General features: G+C 46.9%; 1 protein-coding gene across 1 annotated transcript in view; it reads right to left on the reverse strand.

Moving 5' to 3' along the window:
• Nucleotides 1–1927: 1927 nt before the first annotated feature.
• The window catches only part of PARM1 (prostate androgen-regulated mucin-like protein 1), a 104220-nt gene continuing 81906 nt past the window's right edge, over nt 1928–24241 (reverse strand). Inside the window, exons 3-4 of the mRNA XM_045993455.1 lie at nt 17361–17439; nt 1928–5924 (exon numbers count right to left, since the gene is read on the reverse strand). Of these exons, the coding sequence (XP_045849411.1) occupies nt 5840–5924; nt 17361–17439 (164 nt within the window). The 3' untranslated portion in view covers nt 1928–5839. The remainder of the gene's footprint in view (nt 5925–17360; nt 17440–24241) is intronic.

The following is a 24241-nucleotide window of genomic DNA, read 5'->3' on the forward strand; positions in this document are numbered from 1 at the left end:
CCTTAGTTTTCTCATCTGTACAATGGGCACACTGCATCAATAATATCTACCTCCTAGGGATGTTAATCCAGGTAATGTGCTTGGAACAGGATCTAACTCATAGTGAGTGTTAGGTGAGAATAAGCTATGATTACAATATGAAGGAAAGACAAGTTCTGGAAATAATGGGACCTTAGGGCAAGGGGGGAAGAGAGTCTGAGGACAGAATCTCTAGTCCAGGCTGCTGTGGACTCACACCAGTTTCCTTCGGGGAGCGGGGAGGCTGCAGGTGGAAACGAGGGGAGGTTTCTCACTCAACTCTGGGAGGCAATGGGGCCTGTGCTGGTGCTCTAACAGAGTTGGGGAGGCAGAGGCAGCCTCTTCCTTGGCAGAGAACACAGCCCAGGAGGGCAGCGTGAACTGGCAGGGAGGTGACAGTGCCTGGCAGGGGACATGTGCCTGGGAGCTGACCGGGCTTGCTCTGGGCCGCATGCCAGACCCCCTTGAGATCACCTAAAATAGCTGAGGGGAGACTTGGCAAGAGGTGGCAGGTCCCATTTTAGTAGAAGGTGTGAGCACTGGGTTATACTTAGATCAGAAACCAGTCCCTTGAGCAGAAAATAACCCAAGGCTTTGGTGACAGACAGACCTGGTTGGAGTCCCACCCCTACCATCGACTAAACTGTAAATATGTGGTGAGCAGGGGCCCTCTTAACCGACACAGTCCATAGAAGGAGTCAGTACTTGTGGGACTGCACGTTGTGTCCTGGAACCTCAGTTTCCCCATCTGTAACATGGAGAGAGCGCAGTGACCACGACCTTGATGCAGGATGGCATCAGACAATGCCTGCAGGCACCCAACGTTCCTACTGGAAACTATGTTCCTTCTGTTTTATAGTAAATATTCGGTATCTTGCTTAAAATAGAAACGCAATACATTTCTCGAGTCAAACTGATAACTGCTGCTTGAGTGCCGTAAATGGAGTCTGTTCTACACTTGCCAAAGTTTAGATCCTTTCAAAGAAGAGAGCATACCTCTTTCAGGCTTTTTCCCCCATTCTGATCGGTACTTTTTAAGCTCCATGCTTTCTGATGAAAATCAAAATATAGCCAGCTATTGGTAAGTATCGCTGACCTTTAGAAGAGTAAAAGGTGGCAGACAGGTCAGTAAATACTCAAAAGGTACTATGATCTGACTTGGAAAAGCTACATGTAGGAAAATATATCGCTTCAGACTCGATAATTCGTAATAGGTAAACACTACACATTACCATTAGGCCTTTCCTTTCCATGCACATTTGAAGTGCTTTCTGACCGACTGTGTTCAGGCAAGCTTGGAAGAATGGAGTGGGTACTTGCTTTTGAGCCCATGCAGGGCCTCCAGAGATGGCTGAATCACCAACAGGAAAGGGTCTGTTTCGTGTTTGGTCCTCTTTCTTCTTCCTGACTCTTTCCAGTCAATCCTCCACACTGTGCCAATGGACATCGGGCACCTAAACTTACTAAATCCGACCCCAAGTTTTCAAATCGTCAGATCACCTCGCTCTAGCTTGCAGGTGCTTCCATTCCTCTCTTATGTTGCAAAATGCATGGGTTTTATTGTTGCTCTTTTCTTCTGAGTCAGGATAATCTTTGCTTAGCTCCCTAAGGTTGATATTATATTCTGAACGATTGAAATTGCTTGCTATTTTAACTGTCAGGATGCGTATGATGAACTTAATTTTTTTGAAGGAGGGTGAAACAAGCAGGTATCAAATGTACTGCTAATGCTGATATGCCTTAATATGACTTGATTTTGTACCCCTGCCTACTTATTCAATCGACATGTTTATTTTTACATCAATTTTAGAAGACATGGTGTATTGTTAAAAGCAAAATCACTGCTTGGAAAGTTTCTTCATTTCTGACACCCTTCAATTCTGTTTTGAGATCAGAGAGACCTTCCCGCTGTGCAGAAAATATTATTTATTGATGTGGGATAAGTTTTTTTTAAGAACAAGTCAAGGCTACTTAATATGAGCGTATCAGCTGAATGGCCGGAATAACAAAACATATCAAAGTGTGAATCACTGCTGTCAGATGCAAGCTTTTAACAACTTTAATTGATATAATTATAATTAGTATGCAATATGTCTTACAACAAATGTAGATACAATTACATCAAATATCAAAGAAGTTGCACATCCATCTTTAAATGATGTTGGCTAACTCACCCCAAGAAAGCAATCTGACATTGGTCTCTTGGTTAGCACTATTACCGGTACCAACCAGCACTTTAAAAATCAAAGTTGAAATGGTACATTCATTTGCCAAAAAGAGGTTAAAGGCAAAGAGGGTGAATCAACGTGCAAATCAACATGGCCCAGTTGCAAAATTCATTTCCCACGCACGAGGGATCGAACCATGCATCCTTGCAAGCAAGATGAAGGGCAAACGGATGACATCAAACCAAAACCAACTCCACCAAGAACTCAGAAGACTTCAGGATGCTGAAGGCCAGAGGCCAACTGCTCTCAGCACTCAGGTGTCCATCTTCTGTTCCCCTAACCTCCTGGATCCTAACTCAAGAGTCTGCGAGACCCAGTTCTGGGGCTGTCTTTCCATTTGGAGATAGGAACCATTCTCCTGGTCCCGGGCACAGTTCACCCTGCGGTCAGCCGCACTGGGGGGTCACTCAGAGCTGGGCCAGCTGCCTGCTGTGGCCAAGATACAGCTGTCGTTTTATAGATTTAAGTCAAAACGATACACCAGTGTAACAACAAATAAGAAACTGAAACTGAGATCACTTATATATCTAGGTAATACTTAAGATGCCTATAAATATTTTTCTCCAGAAACTGAAAACACTGTAGACATCATTTCATGAATCCTCACAACACATCTGTGAGGTAGCGCGGGGTGAGGTCAATAGGAAAGCATCACCCTCATTTAAGAAATGAAGACAGACATCCAGGGAGGGCAGGAGACTTCACTGGGGCCAAAAGGAAAGAAAACAGAGTTGAATCCCACTCTTCATCATTTGCAGGCTATGGTCTGGAAGAATCTGCTTGCCTCCTTCCTGCTCTGACAATCTATCACTTTATGACTAGTCCTGTTCCTGGATGAAATATGGTGGTTTTAGATCTACTGGAGCAATTTCTCTTGGACAGACCTGGACAGAATCTCTCCCTGATGTAGAGGACATTAATTATCAGCGTGTATTTCTGGGGTGTGTGTGTGTGTGTTTCAAGCAACATGTGTTGAATACAGTTCAAATTCTTTGGCCAACTCAGAAAAAAAGTACTTGGCAAAAAAAGGTTCAACCTATAGGTATTTTATACTGACCTAACAAAGAAAGTTAGAGTTTTTTTAATGGGAAGCTGTCACCTTGCTGAATAGATCCCTCTCTTTGCCATAAGGATTTGGAAGTTCATAGGAGCAACAAACCCATCAAATGCTCTTGCACAATAGAAGACTCTGGTAAGGGGAGATGCTTACTGAGTCTGTGGTCATAACTGGTCAGTGTATCCCGTGAAGACACCAGTCCTTCTGACCCAGTACTTAGGACTGGAACAGCATCTAGGAGAGAACCACTCTGAAGGTGTTTCATGGACATTTTGTCAAAATGTTTGTGGCTAAGGGAGGAATAAAAGGGATGTCCTGTTTTTATCGAATTGTCCTTTGCTAAACTGAAGGCCTACAGGCTTTATGAAGGGAGTGAGGGTAGAGATGAGAGACAATTATTCAGGCCCAGCACCACCACCATGGGGGCACCATGGGTCATCCCTGGATATTTTTCTGAGAATGTCCTTTTTTTTTTTTTTTTTAAATAATCGGAGCTATCAGAATTCCTGGCGGCCTGTTTCTTCTTATGTAGTCCTATTGTAAAATACCTCTGGGGCTTGCTCATTCTCCTCTGATATGTAAGGAATTTAGGGATAAATTCAGAGTGTGGGAAGGCAGGCTGTGGAGAGTGGCACAGCTCCGAGAATCTCAGAATAGCGTGGCCACAGCGATTTTCCTGTTGGCACTTTCTGGACCACAGTAAGTGACAGGTCGAGCTGAGGGTCAAATTTCTGGAAACAGCAAGGCAGCAGGTTCAAGTTTAGAAATAAAAATTGATCAGTTTCAAGTTCTTTATGGCACTAGGACACTGTAGGACAATAGGACACATTCTGAATCAGGACCTAATGGATGCTTCCTAATCCATGAAGTTTCCTCCTGCAATCAGGACACAAAATGGCCGGTCACTAACATCAGGTGCTTCAGGAGGACAGAGTTCTCGCCATGAAATTATGCTATCTAGAGAACACACAGAGATAAAAAGGCAACCACACATGCCAAAACAATCCATCCGCCCACAAACTGAATACTTTTTAGGGAACAATTTAACAAATCATTTCATTTAGTTAAAAGTAAAAAATGTTACTAATCTGGGAGTGTCTTGCTTTGTCCACCACGGGCATTTCCGTAAACCAGGGTTTCTCGAACTCAGCACTCCCGATATTTTGGTGATTGTTGGCTGCCGTGGGCTCTCTTGTGCCTTGCAGGATGTTGAGAGCTTCTGTGACGTCTACCTCCTAGTGGCACCCCCACATCGTGACACTCAAAAATGTCAGGAGACATTTTTAAAAGGTTCACGTGGGGGAGCAAAATTGTCTGCTTTTTGGTAACCACGGTTGCGTACAGACATCTGCAAACCACACCAGTTCTTCTTCAAAATTTGAGATTGAGGCGCGTAAGGCCATGTACCCAGGAGTGTTCATTAATTTGAGGGCAGAATTAGGAAGGTAAGTGAACGGGAAGAATAAACGGATTAATCGTGGTGTCTGTTTCCTGTGGAAACGCCTCACGGAGCTACTGCGGATAGACTAATCCTTTACAATTTTTACAAAACGGTCTGCAGCCGTTTTCCAACAGACAGAAGGCAGTGAGCCAGCTGTTTTGTGGCTATAAAGCAAGGGTTCTTTCTAGAGGTTCCTTCGAGCAGTGGATGTCTCTGTTAGTTATTGGGGGCTGACTCCTTGTTCCCCCCAGGCGGTCGTCTGTGCGGGTCACCCCTTCCCTCCCAACCCAGCCCCCTCCACTGCCCACCGGACACTCCCCCGCACTTCCCCCTTTCTCTTCTCTAACTCAGCTCCTCTCCCTGCCTTCTCCTGGGGATAGCCTGCTGCGGCTGACCACAATGGGCATCCAGAGCAGAGCCGGGCGGCCTGGAGGGGGGAACAGGTAGAGGGCACGCTGCGATCTGACAGCAACATGCCACACGTCCCTCAGCCTGCTGGCCTCCTCCGGGGCACCTTCTAGTTTTCTCCTCCACTAATTAGGCCATTAGGAAGCCGGGATCCAGCTCACAGAGCCAAGCAGGCAACCTGTCAGATACACCAGGTAGAAACAGAGATTAAAAAGGAATCGGAGCAGCCCCTGCTTCCTCGCCTGCAGGGCAAAATACTCCCCGGGCGCATTTCCTTTCCCTGCACTGAGATCTCATGCAATTTCCTAACTCAAAAGTTTGAGAAGTACCACCAGCAAAACGTTCCCCTGAAAGTAACCCCCAATGCAAGGACTCACTCCCCGGCCCTCCGTCCCTCTTACAGTGGATCCCGCCGCAGGCAAGGAGACTTCCACCAGGGCGGTCTGGCTCCGGGTCCGCCTCCTTCAGCAGCAGAGAAGCCTCCACTCACCTTTAAACAAAGATTCTTTTTGTACCAGAAAGGGGATGTGATAGCAGCCAGAGGAGAGGGAGGAAAACAAAACAACCAAACCAACGAAACAGGGCTTAAGAGATTGTCGCTCGATGCGTGTCAGGAACTTGTATTGATTCTACTGGGAAAGCGCTTATAAATAAACAGTTCCTCCTCGTCCCAGCCTCGCTCCTTCGTTAGGAGTCGTCGTACAGAGGGTTGTTGTAGTTTCCCCAGGATCCGTAGTCATGATCGTCCAGAAGCCTCCCGTAGGAGGAATGCCTGGTGAGGGGAGGAGAGAGCTGCGGTTATTTGGAGCGGTTGCCTGTCTTAGGGGAGCCGAATGCCCGGCAGCCTACATGGGGGAGGCTTTCAGGGCCCACAGGAGGGGACATGTGGTTTCTCCACCCACCAGCCCTGGAGGCCTCAGTCTACAAACTCCTGGAAGGTAGGACTGCTCACGTGGGAGCCCGGCTGGCACCTCCATTGAGATCACCCAGGTCCTGGTCTCTGTACGTGATCTCTAGTGCTGGAGAAGGAGGAGGACCCATTCCTCTGGCTACTGAGGAAGAAGTAGTAGCAAAGGGAAGGTTGCGTTCCTGGCATTTGACTTCGGTCCTGGACTGAATTTTCCCAGGAGTCATGAGGACGCCACCACAACCCCTATTGCTCTCACCGTATCGTGTTTTACAATCTACACAGTGTTTCTGTGTTCCATTTTCACGTGATCCTCAAATTAAGGCCACGGGGCAGGTATTGCTTGTTTCCCTGACAAGGAAAAATTTCTCTTTCCGAGCTCTTGATTGATGGGCACAAAGTTACCCAACTGAGCTATGAGTCAGATTCTCACCTCCTGGGTCTAGATCCCGTGCTCTGAGCTTCCCAGAGTGTGATTAACATGTTAGTTCAGTGGCACCTTGGGTTTAATGGGCTTTGATTGGTCATTTTGGGAACCTGTCTCACAATATTATTTCTGTAAGAAACTGAAATCAGATACTTCCCACTCCTCTGTTTAAAACCTTAGAGGGGCTCCTTATCTCACAGAGTAAAAGCCCAAGTCATTAGCATGGTTTGCAAAACCCTCTGCGATCCAGCCCATTATTTTTCTGAGCACATCCGCCACCATTCCAGTCCTTTTTGTTGCCTTGGCTCCAACCATGCTTCTTTGCTCCTTCCTATCATGTCTGGCACACTCTTGCCTCAGGGCCTTTGCACGTACTGTTCCCTTAGCTTAGAACAGCTGGCCTCCAGATCTCCTTCCTTCACCTCTGTCAAGTCTTTGCACAAATGTCACCTTCTCAGTGAGGCCTTTCTTAAGAACCCTAACTTGCAACTCCCACCCCCCACTCCCAGCTTTCCCGGCTTAACTTTCTCAAAGTACTCATCACCTCCTAACATACTATATAATTTACTCGTTTATTTTGTTATTGCCACCTTCCCCGACGAGACTTTACGTATGGATGATCTGCCTGCTTTGTTTGTGCTTGGCACCATCCCCAATGCCCAGAAAAATATCCAGCACATAGTAAGTCCTTAATAAATGTTTGCAGAAGAAACAGTGATTGGAAAAAAAAAATCTCCGAAAGCCAACCTGTTCACAAGAAGGGAGCTTCCCAGAGAGGGTTACAGTCACCGTATGGCTAAAAGTGCGGTCAGGAGTAGGAGAACATCACAAAATGAGCACAGACTGGCTCTCAGGTTCATGTTCGTGCGTGGACGATTACACCCTGCCACTGGAAATCACATCGGCTGTATAGAGTACCGACACACGGGCTGCTCCCCCTAATTTTTTTCTCAGCTTGACAGGAAAACTGAACAAAATGAAAATACAATCTGAAAGGCACAAGAAGCATTTGTTCTACTTCTTTCTGTTGCTAAAATCACTGCTGTCACTCTTCTGAAGTTATTTACGTATGCCAGATATCTGAAAAGAGACGATCTGTTGCAAAGTACCAGGCTCCTGCAGGCTTGGTTTCAGATTCTTGGTCCTCTGGATTCTGCAGGCTGGCTCAGCTGACCCAGCCTGGGCACCTGCCAATTTGAGGATGTTCCACAAGACCCTTTCTTCACCCTAAAGGCCCACTCATTTCTGTGGGTGTGAGAAGGACAGAGATTGCAAATAACACACCAGTGATCTTCTGATCCCCAGGAAGAGGGGAGGCCAGTTTTGGTAAACAAGGTCACTGGCCACACATTGCCAACCCCTCCCCCGCAGTTAACACCTCCTGCCTCCATCAAACCCTTCAGCGGTATGGTTGAGAAACGGGAGCTCAATGAACAAGTAGAAACCTGGGGATTGCTCGACTGGAGCCAAGCCTGAATTTTAGTATGACTTACTGTTGCAAGCCTGGCCAGCATCTACCTAATAAACCTGCTCCTTTATGGATAGGATACTGCTGTCTCACCCTTGTATGGTAATATAACTTCTTGCAGCGTTTTATATCTATCATATAATTTTATTCCCAAGAAGTATCACTTAGGTCAACAGATGTATGTCCTCGGCTATTTTTTTTTTAATCCCGTGCTTCTTCACCTATAAATTGGAGAAACTTAAAACGTGTTATTGCTGGCGGGAGGATGAAATGACGTAATGCATATAAAACCCTGGCACATAGTAAATGCACAGTAAGCGCTGGCCAGTACCGCTTTTTGATGTTTATTATAATGAAACTTACACAAGCACATGGCAAACCTGCAAACAGTGGAAAAGGGCACGGAGGGAAAAGCAAGCCTCCCTCCTCCCAGGAACTCCTAAAAGCACACTCCGGGCACAGTTATAAAACCGGTTTCTTATATGATTATTTGCATTTTTTTTAAAAAGCATTATGCTGGAGGGTCAGAGGATTAACAAGCTCTTGGTCATCAGGTTTTCCTGCTTATGGTTAGTCCAGGCAAGACTATTTGATCAGAGTTCTGCCCGAGTCTGCTGTATTATAAGAAACATTCCCTACGTGAATACCAGAAAAATAAAAGCAAAGCATGGATCTTTACTTTCATTTTTCTTTGCCCTCTTGTTGGAATGAACAGGGAGTTAAGCAAAATACCGACGGCCAAGGAACGTGAAGCCAGAGATATAGATAAGCCATATTTGGGAATGCACTGAAGCTGGAGGGCTTGTTTTAATATATTAATGAGCCTAAGCAAGAAGCATTGGACGTGCTGGGATGCAAGCCAGGTTTGGATCAATCCTCTAATACTGCAGAGAGAGGAAGACGAACACGTTTGTGCGTGTGTACGTGTGTGTGAGATAAGACAAGTAACTAATGATCCTTTTAAACTCTCTCTCTAGGTCAGAATTTCTTCAATCATGCACGTCTTAGATGGCGAAGGGGAGGTTTTCATATTGGTCCTCGGGGAGTCCACATGGGGCGAACAACCTCGCCCTCAAGTTAGGGAAGGTGGGGCTGGAAGAATCCAGATGCCGTGTCCACGTGACTTAATGGCAGAGCTGGTGCTGAAATCCGGGTCTCCCGGCTCCCTTGTGCAACACCCCTTCAGCTCATTTCACTCGGAAGAGCAATGGGTACGAACGGCATCATCGCTAGTGCACAGCAGCTTGGTTTACTCAATTTCTTTGTCGAGCCCGGCACCGTCCCACACAGCCAGCGCAGCCTCGCCGTGCCTGGGCTCCCTCAGACGGTACGCCTCTTGGGGGCAGACCGCCTCTTACTTTTCTTTGACTTTTCTGCACACCTCACATGTCGCTCTGGAGGCAGTGGTTATTCCACGAATGCCTGATGCCAAGGGCTCCCACCAGGTACATATGAACAGTATAGATGGAGTTTGCTCCATCAACGCCAGCAGGGACTCCTACAGTCCGGGGCAATTCCTTGTGTAATATTACCCGAGCGGAGGGAAAATATTATTAACCAAGCCAATGGGTCAGAGCCACCATTCTGACCTTAATTATGAGAAGAGGAAAGAGAATTTTAGCTAAATTTCTCTGAGGCAAGGATGTAGATTTAAAGCACTCAGCACAGAGCTCACGATCCCTGTGAATCAACGGCCCTGCACTGTGAGCCCCGTGCTGCTGTTACTGTGCGGCTTAGTGAGCTAAAAGCAGAACCCCCGGGGGACAAAACAGGGCATGATTTATGTCAAGTCCCGGTCTCACGGCTTCCTTCTCAAATGGCTTGCTCTAACAGGAAGCAACCCTTCTTCCTCCCCTCGTCCCTCATTGCTGATGCCCTGTGACAACGGGTACGTGCAGCGATGACATCAGTGGTTGGAGGCCTTCTCTGCAACCGCACTGTGGTACCTATTTTTTTTTAAACTTTATTTATTTATTCATTTACCCGAGAGAGAGACAGAGAAAAAGAGAGAGAGATAGCATGAGCATGGGGAGGGGGTGCAGAGGGAGAAGCAAGCTTCCTGCTGAGCAGGGACCCTGAGGTGGGGCTCGATCCAGGACCCTGGGATCATGACCTGAGCTGAAGGCAGAGGCTTCACCAACTGAGCCACTCAGGCGTCCCTGTGGTACCTCTTTTAAGATAATTGCAGCGGCAATACCTAATGGAAACCAATTGTCTTAGAAAATGAATGAAGTGTTTTCCTTCCCTTGTGAGGACCCATAGTTGTTGGCGAAAACACCTTCTCCTTCCTAAGGGTCAAGCCCAGGGCTCCCTCCGGGTTCCAGCTTTGCTTATTGTCACACCTCCCCAAGTTCTCTTGAGTCAAGTGAGTTTTGTCATTCGAAAGTGAGTGCTCACTATGTGCCGAGAAGGAAGGACATAAGGATGGAAAAAATATAGCTTAGTGCTGGGAAAACACAGCCTAACTTACAGCTCATCAGTCGCTGGTAACTGAGCCTCGGACTCTCACATCCACTTGCAAAGCCAGTTTGGTGTAGCTGCCACTGTCTCCTTTGCTTCCGTTGGGGGCTTCTTGCTTTCTCTGATTGTCCTTTCCCTGCCTGGCTCCTTTCACTTAAAGATTCAGTGAAACCTTATGACCCATTAGGCCCTATTTGGGGGCCGGGAGATACCTCAGTGAGGTAAACAGACCAAAACCACTGTCCTAAGGAACCTTCCATTCCAGTGGGAATAGGCACAACAAATAAGACATGAAAAATAATATGGCAGATGGTAATATGTGCCGTGGAGGACAGCAGAGCAACCGGGGGAATGAGGCGTTCCAGCGCAAGGTGGGGATGGTCATTAGGAATACGGCGATCGGAAAACAGTCTCACTAAAATGACGGGTTGCACAGAAGGCGAATGAGGTGTGGGGTGAGGCACGTGGGTGCCTGAGGTAAACTGCAGAGAGGACAGAAAGTGCAGGGGCTCTGAGGAAGGGGCAAACAACGTATCTGTGTGGTAGCTACCAAACTATAATCGTTTCAAAATAAATTATCCAAAATAAATGATTTTAGATTTATAGAAACATCGCAAAGACGGGACAAAGAAATGGTGTATGCCCTTCCCCCGCTTCCTTTGTTAGTGACATGTTGTATAGCCATGTCACGACTCCAAAGTAGGAAAGGAACATGGCCAGTGACGGTGTTGAGGCTAAGAAAGCTGTGACCATTAGGGGCGAATTTACAGCTACTGTAGCAAGATAGTGGCAGGATGAGTATCATAATTTAGGAAACCTGTCAGTGCTGTCTTTCTGCCCAAATCCCAATGTTGGAAAGCTCCCAATCACTCATTTTCAAGGTGTTCTGTCCACAGTCTGCGTTTCTTTTAAAGAGCAGTTACTTTTGAATTTATCTTTAAATAATCACCTTTCCTTTGAAGGAGTAGATGAAATTTGTTTGTTTTCTCTTTTAAAACTATCTGCTGGTATCATCCTGGCAGACGCTCACCACAGAAAGGGCCCATATATTGAAACACTTATTCGTAAAAAAGTTCAGAGTCACGAGTAAGTAATGACGAGTATATGGTTTTAACAGATTCCCACAAGCTTCCCCTTCTCTAAACCCTGTTTCGCCATATTTGGAATAAACAAAGACTGCTGCCGTACCCCAAATTTTGCTACCCAGAATCATTCGCTCCTCCAGGAAGTGTGAGTGTAAAACAATTACTGTATGTCGGGAACAGCCAGGGGCTTGCTATCCTTCTGGTGGAGCAGATTGACAAAGAAGGCAGTGATTCCAGGATAAGGAACTGAGTCCTACAAAGGATACACATGCAGAAAGGGACATCCCACGGAGATGGCGGGGAGGAGGCTTCCCTGAGAGCATCTCTTTCAAGCTAGACAATTTGGAATTAGCCAGATAGAAAAAGAGATGACCCAAACACCTCCCGCTAGGGGATCGGCACGTGCAAAGTAACTAAGACACGAAACAGTGGGAGCACCGCATCTAGAACGTGTGTGTGGAGTGTCGGGAAACGGGTAGATCGGGGTTACTCAAAGGGTGGTTCTCCCAGACAGCCGCACTGGCCTCATCTGTGAGCTGCCACACTGCTTCAGCACCATGGGGACCGGACCCAGGAAACTGTGCTGTTTTTTTTTGTTTTTGATTTTGGGGGGACATGTCTTGAAATGTATTTCCTCTAAAGACCCACGATGATAGACATGGCAACAGGGACAACGGTCATGAGGAACGCACGAGACCCTTGAAGGAGACAGAGTGATGAAAGGGTTGTATAAGTGTGTTCAGATATAAATACAGATTTTTCAATCATAAACATTTTTATCGACCAGTATTTGCTAATCCCACATGTTGTCACAGATTGGTATCGGCCTCTAAGTGGAGAGAATTGTTTGCTAAGCATAGATTTATTAAGTTGGAACATGGCACTGAGCTGTCCGGTACCCATCGAAGCTGTTTTTCCAACGTTAAGCAGAGAGGAGCACCTAACTTTGCTTAGATAAGCCACGGGCACATCCTGCAGATACAATACAGGATACTAAATTAAATTTCATTTTCATTTAATTTCTTTTAAGACCTACTTCCTGAAGACTTTGTACAGTATCACCTCTAAGCATCTTCCTCTGTTTTTGGATTTTTGTCAAAATACGTTAAGACTTGACTCAACTGGGTCTAGGAGCACATTCAGGAAAAGCTGCTAATGTTGCCCAGTCATCACCTGGGAGGAAACCGTGTTTTTAATGAGCTCCCCCATCGATTCTTATGCACATTAACGTTTCAGAACCACTGAGCTAGAGAATCGAGTCAGCCGGACCCAAAGAATGCCGAAAGCAGATCTAAAAAAGCCAACCTGTCAGTAACAAATTCTAGACAGTCTCGGACCTTACGGCTGGCTGGGCCAAATCTTTAAAGCCACCAGCCACCAAAAGGCATCCAGCTGTATAACATGCCATCGCTGGAAGACGGAAAGCAGAACAGGTGACTTCTGACAAAATGCCTTACGAGCCAGGCCCTGTTGTGTCTATAAATCACGATCACATTTATTTTTGTGAAGGGAACAGCCCGTGTTGTCTGCCTGGGTTACTCACCCCTAATTATAGCAGCGTCCCCATTGCCGGCAACAGTAGGTACGGTCTCCCGAGCAGGGGATTACCTCGTGGCAGAACAGTTCTGAGCCAATTTCACAAAAACAAAACCGACTTCCCTCGGTCTTGCATCAGCACTAATTAAAGGCACCCTTCTGCAAGAGGCACACGGCCTCTTGCTTTCTTTTTGGCAGACAAGCCTTGGAATCAAGACTGCTTACAAGTAGTTTCTGCTGATGAACCTATACCAGGGGTGCGGCCTCCCAGGTGCAGAGAAAACAACGCACCTGAAACCATCAAATGGAACCTGGACGTCTGCCCCTCAGTGCATAACTAGAAAACCGAGCTGCTGCATCTTCTGCTCCCCTGTCCTCCTCTCCCTCTCTGAATCCCTGGTGCCTACTGAATGGGACTGTTGGCGGCGACCACCTGAATACCGAGGTAGTAAGCACCCTGGTAACAATCACGATGACAGGACTTAACCTGTCCACCGGAGCTGAATGTTTCTCCATATTATAATTAAATCCTTGTAAAGGTCCCGAGTTAGGTATTAGGTCTTACATTAGTCATGTATAGTATCACCTGCCGTGAGTTAGGCACCAGTACCATAATACGAACACAACCGTATATGGCCACAGAACTATAAAACGGATCACGGAGTGACTAATCAATTTGCCTGCAGTACGTATTCTTAGCCACCAAGTGCTCCACATTTATCACGCCGTTTCGTCTCTTCCTGCTCCAGCCAAGTGAGCTGAAGGACCACAGGAGACAGACCTCTTGTCATGTGATTCTCCTCAGAAACTGGGATCATCGGAAGGGAATAAACTTCCAGCCAAGGGGAAAGGTAACCTCAGGTACACACGCCGGCATGTGTGTGTCTGTTTGTGTGCGCACACACATGCACTTGTCAACTGACCCACATGTACTTCTGATGAATGATACAAGTGGGGCTTTCCAAGAATCTGGCAAAATAACACTTGAAAGGGTTTTGGCACAGCCTTAAAATTCGTGAGGGCTCTTCAGCTCCTTACGTTATCATTTTGCCAAAATAATTAACAGAGCAGCAGAAAGGGGCTTTCCTTAGGGGCTTTCTAAACAGGGGTCTGATCACTTGATCCATCCTTAAATTTATAATCCCAAAGATAAATAACCACCTTAAACTCATCCCACTGGGGCCATCCTGCATTTAAAAAGGAGGACCTACATGGGGGAGAGAAACAGTGACTACTTCGTTTTAATCATCCACTGAATTAATCTGGTGTTGAGAATGTCTGGAGAAAACACTCTTTAAATTTTTAAAATAAAACGTTATGCAATTTTAATCAGCACTCATTAGAACCGATTTTAATGACCTGCTAACAAAACATTCCAAGTGCAGTGCGTTCTGTGATGGCAGGATCGTGTCTCATCACTGATGGGCCCCCAGTGCTTAGAGGGGGGCCTGGCATACAACTAACGCTCAGGAACTGTCAAGCAACTGTTTTACTGGGGGCCCTTCCTTCCATTTGACCACTTTGGTGATGATGATGGCAGCGCTCTGTACTTGGGAAGCAGTGTCCATTAACTTGCCCAACAGAGTTACCAAGTAATATCACGGCCCTCATCTTACGGGGGAGGGAGAAGTGAGGGTTAGTAAGGCTCCGAGACAGGCTCGGGTCCTACCAGAACCCGCTAAAAACTGGTAGAGCTTGGATTCCAACTGAGGTCTCCTCGCTTCTGGAGTCTGAGTTCTTACTCACTGCTCTAGACTGCCTGTCTATAGTCAGTGCTTTGAGATGATGAGCCTGAATTCTTGCCTGGAGTCAGGATGAAGATCGTTGTTGGCAAGTGTGTGACAAGAGGAAAGCATTTCTATTCCACTCCGCACTCCAGGGGAGGTCATATGTTTTGTGACCTAGCCCTTCAGAAACTCACCACTGTGACTGCGAAGTGATTTCGAAGTTTATCAGTAAGTTCCGTTTTTGCCTCCTTGCACCCTGACACACAGAGACACTGCTGCAAGGTGGGAAAGGGGGTCCCAGACTAGCTCACAAAAGCCAGTTTAAGTCCTGATGGAAACAGCATATCTGCAGTGATAAATCAGCAACGAAATGGATGGAAAATGTATCATCTAGTAAGATAAAATTCATAAAATTAAGATTATTGTTAAAGGAAATACAGGCTTAGTGAAGAAAAGGGATGATTTTAAGCTATGAAGGAGACAAGGATGCTTCCAGAAAGGCTTTTAGACACAGGTAAGGCTGGCCCTTTAATTCCAATTTCTCTTTGAAATCTGGCTTTCCTGTTCTTTGTACCTTAGACAGAGGTGATAATACGAGTCACTCTCATAACTGACACCATCATTAGACTGATCTGGGGCAGGATTTAGAACAAAAGACAGAGGGAGAAAAAGGGAAAGAGGATGGGAGAGGTTCTGGTGGGTCTTGGTTTGGGCTGGGGTGAGCAGAGGAAATGAGAGAGGGCAGCAAAGGGGATGTGTGAAGGAGAGGATAAATTAAATACATTGTTTACTTATTCAGTTTATTGAGAGGATACATTAAATACGTTGTTTACTTATTCAGTTTATTGAGTATCTTCTTTGCACCCAGTGTTGTGCTCACCGAGTCTGGGTCCTCATGGAACTTAACGATTTTTGTGTGGGGGGAAAAGGGGCAATAAACAAGTACACAAATACATAAAACAACGAATAAAATAATACACAGTGGTCATAGCCAGGACAAAAGTCATGAGGCACCAAACTGGAAGGGAAGTCGTCTCAGGACATGATGTGAAAACCTTGCCTGAGAAAGAGGTACAAAAAAAAAAAAAAAAAAAGCCTCCAAAGAGGGTCAGGCAAGAGACAAGAATCTGGAGAGAAAAAGCCTGGTGTGTTCTAGGAATCGGACGGAAAGCCAGTGTGCCTGAGGCTTGTGGTTGAGGAAGAGGGAGAAGTGATGAGTGAGAAGAGGTAGGGCAGGCTCCATGAGTGATCTTGAGGGCCAACCCGCAGGGTTAGAATTTAATTCTAAGTACAGAGGGAAGCCACCGGGGCTTTTAAGGGACAGAGTGACAAGGTCTGCCCGGAGTCACCATGAAGATGCCTCTAGCAGTTTACAAGAGAATGGGTCGGAGGTCAGAGGGTGGCTGCGCTCATCATGGTGGCATGTGGCCTTTTGTCCCTTGTTAGAGGCGCGCCACAGACTGGCAAATAAGACTGTCACCTTCCATTAGGCATGTGCAGAGTAAGTAATGTGGCTTTGGAGCCTTTGGGATTTCACAAAGCAGTAGACGACAAAATTGGGGGCCCACAGACTATTGCAACTTTCTATTTGGCTGAAGCAAATAAAAACTCCGCTGCCATCTGTGATCACCTTCATTTCAAGAAGATGAGATTTTTTTTTTAAGACTTTATTTATTTATTTGTCAGAGAGAGAGCGAGCGAGCACGAGCAGACAGAGTGGCAGGCAGAGTCAGAGGGAGAAGCAGGCTTCCTGCCGAGCAAGGAGCCTGATGTGGGACTTGATCTCAGGATGCTGGGATCATGACCTGAGCCGAAGGCAGCTGTTTAACCAACTGAGCCACCCAGGCATCCCAAAAAGATGAGATATTTTAAAGCCAAAAATATAGGACATAATCTCAGGGTGGGGGGAATCTAATTTTATAGAAAACACTACTTCTTTCTTTCCCTCCCTTCCTCCCTTCCTTCCTTCCTTCCTTTCAAGATTTTTTAAATTTGAGAAACAGAGAAAGAGAGCACAAGGGGAGAAGCAGAGGGAGAGGGAGAAGCAGGTTACCTGCTTCATGCCAGGACCCTGGGATCATGACCTGAGCTGAAGGCAGCCGCTTAACCCACTGAGCCACCCAGGAGCCCTGAAGACGCTACACTTTCCTTGTATTTTCAACCTTTTGCTTTAGCATCAGTGAAAACCTCCTTACAGAGTGGACACACATCCACACAGTGTGGTATTTCAAACATCGGTATTTGTAACCCACTGAGCTCCCGCCTCTACCCCACTTCCCAGATGAAGAACCGGAGGTTCGGGAGGCATGTGGCTTTCTCAGGGTGAGGAGGGGCCTTACGGGCAGGGGGTCAAGGCCTCCATCTCCTGGCTGCATGTTCATTCATTATTGTGCCGTATATTTCTTCAGCGCGGCCAAGGTTCAAAGATCGCACCGTGGGTTCCCGTCCACACTGCCATGGCCCTCATTCCATCCCTACCAGCGTTTCCAAGAGCGAACATACTTACCAGGACGCCAGCACTCGGCAAACCAGCTCTCAGCCTGGAACCTGACAAAATGGAATCTTTTTCCCCATAAAGAAGAGTAAGGCGCGTCTCACCTGATCTTCAGATACGCTGCCACTCCGAACACCAACAACACCACAGCAATGACCGTCACCGTGATGGCGGCGACGCTGCCTGCGGGGGAGGAAAGGCACAGGGAGAAGATGAGGGAAGGGCATTCACTGCCGATCAGTCGGCACCCAAGTCAGAGCTAGAACGAAACCAGGCTCTTCACTCTGTTACCAATACTCTTCTCAGCCTCTAAGAGTTTGGGTAAACGGCCAAAATTATGAAGACCTTCGGGCCTGCCTGCAGTTCAGAAAACAGCCTCCAGTAATATTTCTTGCTCTAAGAGAGACAGCGGTCTGTTGCTGCTGCTGGTGGTGGCAGGAGTAGGGATTTCGAATCTCCTGACATCTTACTTTCTTCTGTCACGGGCTCTGGCTCCTCTTTCCACCACTTGTGAGATCTGGAGAGGCTTAGGATGTTTTATTCAAGGGTCACTGCAAAGCCCCACGGCTGGTTTTTCAACAAACCAGAACCGCACAGCTGAACCAGTAGTGTCCGCTTCAAAAGGACCATCCTGGTAGGAGATGCACTCGTTTTAATGACGCCATCAAATCAAAGCATTTTTTTTTAAACTCCTTTTTGGGGAGTGTGTTGAGTTTCCACCCTTGAAAGGGGAGTTTGATTTAGCAGAGAATAAAGTCAAGCTTGCTGGACAACTAAGGGCTGCTCTGAGAGGTAACGCTATTTTCTGTGTATGGAAATAACCAGGTGTAATTATAAAGTAACATGAATGTTTTATCATGCAATCTGAAATCTGGCTCCAAAGACAACTATGAACAGGCAGTTGAAAACCCTTCGAGCATGTAACCTTGTAAGAATAACCGTACGGCTTCCAAAGATTACCACTTAGAAGCACAACACTTTTTTGTGTGAGTTTTGGACTAATAATATATATACTTCAGCTTTATTTCACCTGAGAAATGCAAAGAATCAATTGGGCTCTTGTCCCCTCATAGTGGGAGTGACTCTCTCGGCACTAAGGCTGGTGTTGGGGACTCCATGTGCTCTCCCAGGCTACTGGGAAATCGTGTTACCGCTTCAGCGAGTGGACGGGACTCAGCCACATCAGAAAGAGCATCAGGGGTCTGGAGTCTGGATATGCGGGCCCACGTGTAGGTCCACCATTAGCGGCGTGTGTGGTGTGGGTTACTTACACGCCAAACACCCGTGGCAACCGAGGAGGAAGAGCTGCTCCCCCTGCCCCCATGACTTTAGGAGGGATTAAATGAGGTGCCGTGCACACCAAGTGAAAGTCTTATCCCAAATATGCCGCCCTGGGCCTGTCGTGCACTGGATCTCAAGGGTGATGGATCTGCCCCCACATTTTTGGAGATTTGTAGGTTATTTGTCATTTCTCCTTTTCTTTCTTTCCCTCTCTTAGGAACCACTTTTGTATATTGTTCCAGTTAGTGCTTCCACCAAGGGAATTAGAGCAGCGCTGAGAAGCAAATCAGTCCAGTTATTAACTCTGTAGTAACTCCGCAAAAGTTCTGAGTGAAAGAAGGCTCTCTCTGCTGGTGAGAATGTCTAAAAGAGAGCCAAAGAGGTCCACTGCTGACTACCACTGAGGCGAAGACCAGAGCCTGATGTGTCCACACGGACTGACCACGTTCCACCATTTCAGAACTGCCACACACGTGGATGCTCACACCCCCACCGTACCCGGAACCCTTCAGAGCCAGATTCATATAATTATCAGGTTAATTGTCTTCCCCTTTATACCACGGTAAGGAAAGAATTATGGCATGGAATGCTCAGATGTGCAGATCTGATCAAGTAGGGAAAGTTCAAGGTCAGATCCCCTCGTGGAAAACATCCACCCCTGCTTGGAAAGGCTGCACTTGGCCCCACGGTCTCCAGCTGTACTGAAATGAGAACAATTCCATTCACTGAAGCCTCTTAAAAGCTCTTTTAAGAGCTTGTGACATGAGGATTATGACTGCAAGGTAAGGTGACGGGGGCCTGTTGAGAGTCAGAGAGACAGTGGTTGCAATTAGGAGCCGTTTAAAAACTGACCTTCACATTTAATTTGCCCCTTCAAAAAAATACAAAAAACAAACAAAAACCCCCACAAAAACCGGGAGAAGAGACAGACTACAGTTGATTTCTCTGTAAGACTCTTCTTTCTTGCTCCGGCAGAGTTTAATACAGGAAACTGTAGGTTTGACCTTTTTCAAAGTTTCTTTCCTAACCCTAGGCAGTTGGATCGCCTCCAATTATGCTATTTACTGGATGTATTTTACATCGCCTCTTCCTAAAGATAAATCCGGCAGTTACCCAACTAAATTGCTCCTCTTTTTCAAAACATGGTAAGTGATGGAGTGACCCTCTGCCCCGCTCAATGGCCGGTGGCTGTCTGTCTAGCTCTGGATGTAACCCCAGCCCTCCAGTGGGGCTCTCCAGGCCATCCTTCCTGGTTCCCAGAGGGCAGCCTCCATCACCAGAGCTGGGATTAGCAGGTGATTTCCCCCTGATGGGCTCCTGAGGGCAGCTGAGCAAAGGGGCACTTCTGAGAGTTGATATGCTTGATATGAGGCTAAAAGGTGTGGGGTAAAATAGGCTATGCTTAAATATTCAGGACATCTTAATTATTCTGCCAGCCACTGGCTCTTCTCATTGGGTGCCAGTCAAGGGAGCCAGGGTCCCTGGAGGCCGATCTCTATCAGGCCCTGAGCCTAGGAGGTCTTGTGGGCTGAGCCTGCTCTGACCCCCAGAGCAGCTGTGACCTACAGAGACAGCCAGGAACCTCATCCTGGGAAGTTCTACACCTCAGGGCATCGTGGTTCGAGCATATGAGGGGGTTGCTGAGCCAACATTAGCACAATTTTATGGTAACTGAAAAAGCTTGATTTCCTCCTTGTGAAAACAAATGTCATTTTCCCCCTGAGTTCTGTTTAAACTAAACTGGAATTCCCCTTCTCCTCCTACTTACTCTTTTTTCAAGGAGGGTCAGGGAGACAGAGAATGAGGAAGGTGTGGCTTGGGCAGGGAAGGCTCTGCCCTGTGAGGAGGGTATGGACGCTTGGTGGGCAGGACGTTGAGAGCGGGGGAGGGGAAGATTGCTGGCATTTCAGTTCCTCCTCGGTGGGATTTCCCCGTTACACACTGGGTGTGACTCACGCTGAAAAGCCCTGGAGCCAGAAGGAATTAGAGAGAATTGGAGGAAACCTATCTGTATATTTTATAAGCTGAGATGCAAGAATATTCTACTGTGCTTGCACATTCCACCGTGCCAACATGTTCTGCCTGACCAGAGGGCTGCCGAAGATCTGTGCAAAGCCTCCTGGAACACTGGGTCTCTCCGGAGCCTGGGATTTCTCAGAGGGCCACTTTTCCAGCTTCACAACAATGCAGGACAAAAATAAGCAGACTAAAGAACAACCATAGTTACCTCTACCTGTGGGTGCTTCGGGCTAGCACCACGCCAAGAGCCTTACAGCGATCATGTCACTTGACTCTCTTTACCAGATGAGCGGATTGATTCCCATTTTATGGATGAGAAAGTTAAGGCTCAGAGAAGAGAACTCAATTCAGGTTTTACAGTCTGATAAATGGCTGAGCTGACATTCAAACCCGAGACCACTTCATTCCAGGCCTGGCATTTGTAATCACGCACCAGCAGGTTACTTCCACTGGCCCATTTCTCAGCTTGGCCAACTCCTACTCTTTCTTCCTGACCTAACTAAATACCAGCGCTTCTGATTAGCTTTCCTGACACCCCCATGCAAATGACCGCGTTACTGTGGGTTCTCAGCTCTTTGTGTCTGCTTCTTTCTGACGCTCCCTGTTGTGTTAGGATCCTCCCCCAGCAGGCTCTAACCATTGGTCTAGTTTCTCTTCCCCTGCTTCCTGCACTCTAACCCCAGGCACAGTCTACAGCTCATCGTGGGCACAGGACTCGTTTATTTAATGTCAGAAGAGTAAATGCAATACTGGCAAAAAGAAGGAAAGAAAGAAAAAGAAAGAGAGAAAGAAAGAGAGCAAGAGAGAAAAGAAGAAAGAAAAGAGAGAAAGAAAGATAAGTGAGTACTGCTTAATTTTGAGCCCAGTCGCTGGGCCGAGAAATTTCCCGAGCAGCAGCTTTCCCGTCTTTCTATCTCGGAATCCCCTGCTCCAGTCTTACCCGAGCATCTACTCCTACGACTCTACAGCGATGGTCCAACCCCTGCCCCACGTGTCTGCGAGTTCTCACAGATGATGGAACTGGAGGAGAGTTATTTTGGGAATAACTGTCCGAACGGAGTCAGCTAACAATCCTTGAGGTGCCCCAGCCAACTCCTACAAGGCTGCGCTCCCGGTCAGACCGGCACCCCCAGGAGGCAGGTGGCTGCCTTAGAGGTCATCCCTTACCCTGCTTTGAGTCTGTTCTGTGTCCCGGGCTGGCCTGGAATAAAGGACGGCATGCTGTTAAGGGGTCTCTTTCCCCACACCTGCCTCTACACAACAGACATGTCTTGTTCTTTTTGTTCTTTTTCCTGCTCCAGAAAGTAGGTAAGAAATGGAGAAGAGGAGCAGGGGACCACTTGACCTTCAGTCAAGGTCGCAGAGAGAAAAGGAACCTCTGTTTCAAAGGAAACAGTATGGTCTTCCTAACAGCATGGTCTGTGCATGTACTGGAGGAGAGGGGAGAGCAGTGGGCTGGGAGGAGGGGGTCTGGGAGGTTAGACCCCCACGGGGGCCTGAATCGCTGCCTATGACACTAGGAAAAGCCCCTGAGTATGACTACAGTCATAGTCTCAGATCACATCTCCGTCCTCCAGACAACAACGTTAATAATAGTATTAACAACAACGACAAAAAAAATTGCAACCGACACTTTCTCGTTACTTACTCTGGACCTGGGTTTGTTCTGTGAGTTTCACTTCTTCGAATTCATGTCCTTCTCTTGGGAACTTTGTAAGGTAGGGACACTTGACTCATTTATTTAATTATCTCCACTTTACAGATGAAGACACCAAGGCATAGAGAAACTAGGGTCTGGGAGGCACAGAGTTGATCGCCGGACCTGCTGGGACCCAGCACAGGTTCCTGGGTCCATGCGGGGCCTCACTGGGCTCTCCCATCGCCCTGGCTAGAGGGGTCCATGTGAGTCCGCCCGGGGATGAACCCTGTGGCCCAGCCCCTCCCCTATCTGCTTTCTGTTTGCTGCCTGGGACACACTGCCTAACTTGGGGCTGTGCAGTGGTTTGGGTCTTCTTGTAGGTCCTGCTGAAAGTTGGTTAAGACTCTATTAATTCAGAGTAACTGTAGGCAGAACTCGTTAGAGGTGGACAACAGTCACAGAACAATGTGCTAGTTGGGCCCATGTCATTGGTTTCCAGCATGAGTTGTGGTCCAAAAGGACGGCTGAGAACCCTGCCCAGTGTTATTCATTGCGGTGTATGAAGTGATCCGGGGTAGACGCTAGCTGCAACTCACTTTGGGGCACGTGTGTGTCCCTCCATGTACGTAGGATGTGGTATGCAGGAGACAAAGTGAAAAAGGACATCTCAGCTTTTGGATGCTGACACCTAGGTTGATCCTAAGTTTACCATTATTTCAGTTCACTTGGACTTCTTGCCTTGAATTCTGTTTGGATTTCACTCCTGGTTCTCCTCCCACTCTCCCCCACAACAAGGGAAGAAGCTGAACTTATCTTCCTCTGATCCTGAATTAATCCCATGAGCTTCTCCTGAATAAATTGCATGGGTTTCTTGAGCTAGGACAGTGCAGGGTGTGGAGAAGCAACTAGCAGGGCTCCCAGGTTCCACCACCCAGTTGCAGAGACAGTTGTCAGGTTCCGGAACCATGCAGCAGAATGTAGGACCGGGTGGACAGATAGGTAGGTAGTTAATGTGGGAGGTAGATGGTATAAAACTCTGTATTTCTGCCTCTAACTGGGGGGTGTCCATAAAAGTTAGAATCTCAGGAATCAGCTGTTTTTCGAAGGATGGGCAGGCCTTGGACAGTAATGAAGATGTGAGGCTGGAGTGAGCGAGACGGAGAATAGACACCTCACATTTCCAGGACTGAATGTTCAGCACTTGGTCTAGAGATATAAGCACCCTCAACCGGTGTCCTTGTCCTTATAGATAAGGATGGGATAATACTTATCTTCTCCATTTCACAGGAATATTGGGAGGACCAAATAAGACCAAGTGCTTTGTAAATTAACACAGATTGAGGGGACTGTTGAGATCTCTGCATAACCCAATTTAGGATTCAAGAGACCCTAATACTGAGGGATTCGCTGAGCAACTTACCCAAGGTCACCCAATTCACAGAGCTGACAAAACCAAGGCCACAGTCTACATAAAAGAATGTGATGGAAATGAGTAGGGACCATGGGAGTAGTCTCAAAGCCAGACATGTGTTTGGGGACACTATGACAGCGTGGGGAATGGGGACCATGGAAGGGTTTTGGGCAGAGGGCTGATTTGCAAGAACCTTCTCAAACCCAGTCTCCTCTTAGAACTCATCCACAATGATGCCTGTTCATCTTGAGCCTTCTTTTTCTAGAAGTTTGCCCTTTTCCTTAGCATGGCACGATTTAGTAAACTTATTCTAGTATATAGCTAATATTGACACATGTAGCACTAGGTAGTTACATACATATGTACAAGATAAAGACAATATATGCTGTTACAGTAATGGTTTTATGTGAGCCCTCTCATGACTTTATGTCAGCTCTCTCGATTGAAATTTCCTTAAATTGAGGGACACCAAATATACTTCTTCATCTGTCTAGGCCCAAAGTAAGAAATTCAGAGGATATATGATTTCTTCTGAAAGTGCAGCTATTTTTAAAATTGGACTTTATTAGTAGTTATGATGCAAATATGGAGCTCCTTTATAAGGCATACAGTTTGCATGCAAATATGCCACAGAA

Source organism: Meles meles, chromosome 2 (genome assembly GCF_922984935.1).
Source record: "Meles meles chromosome 2, mMelMel3.1 paternal haplotype, whole genome shotgun sequence".
NCBI classification, from domain to species: domain Eukaryota; kingdom Metazoa; phylum Chordata; class Mammalia; order Carnivora; family Mustelidae; genus Meles; species Meles meles.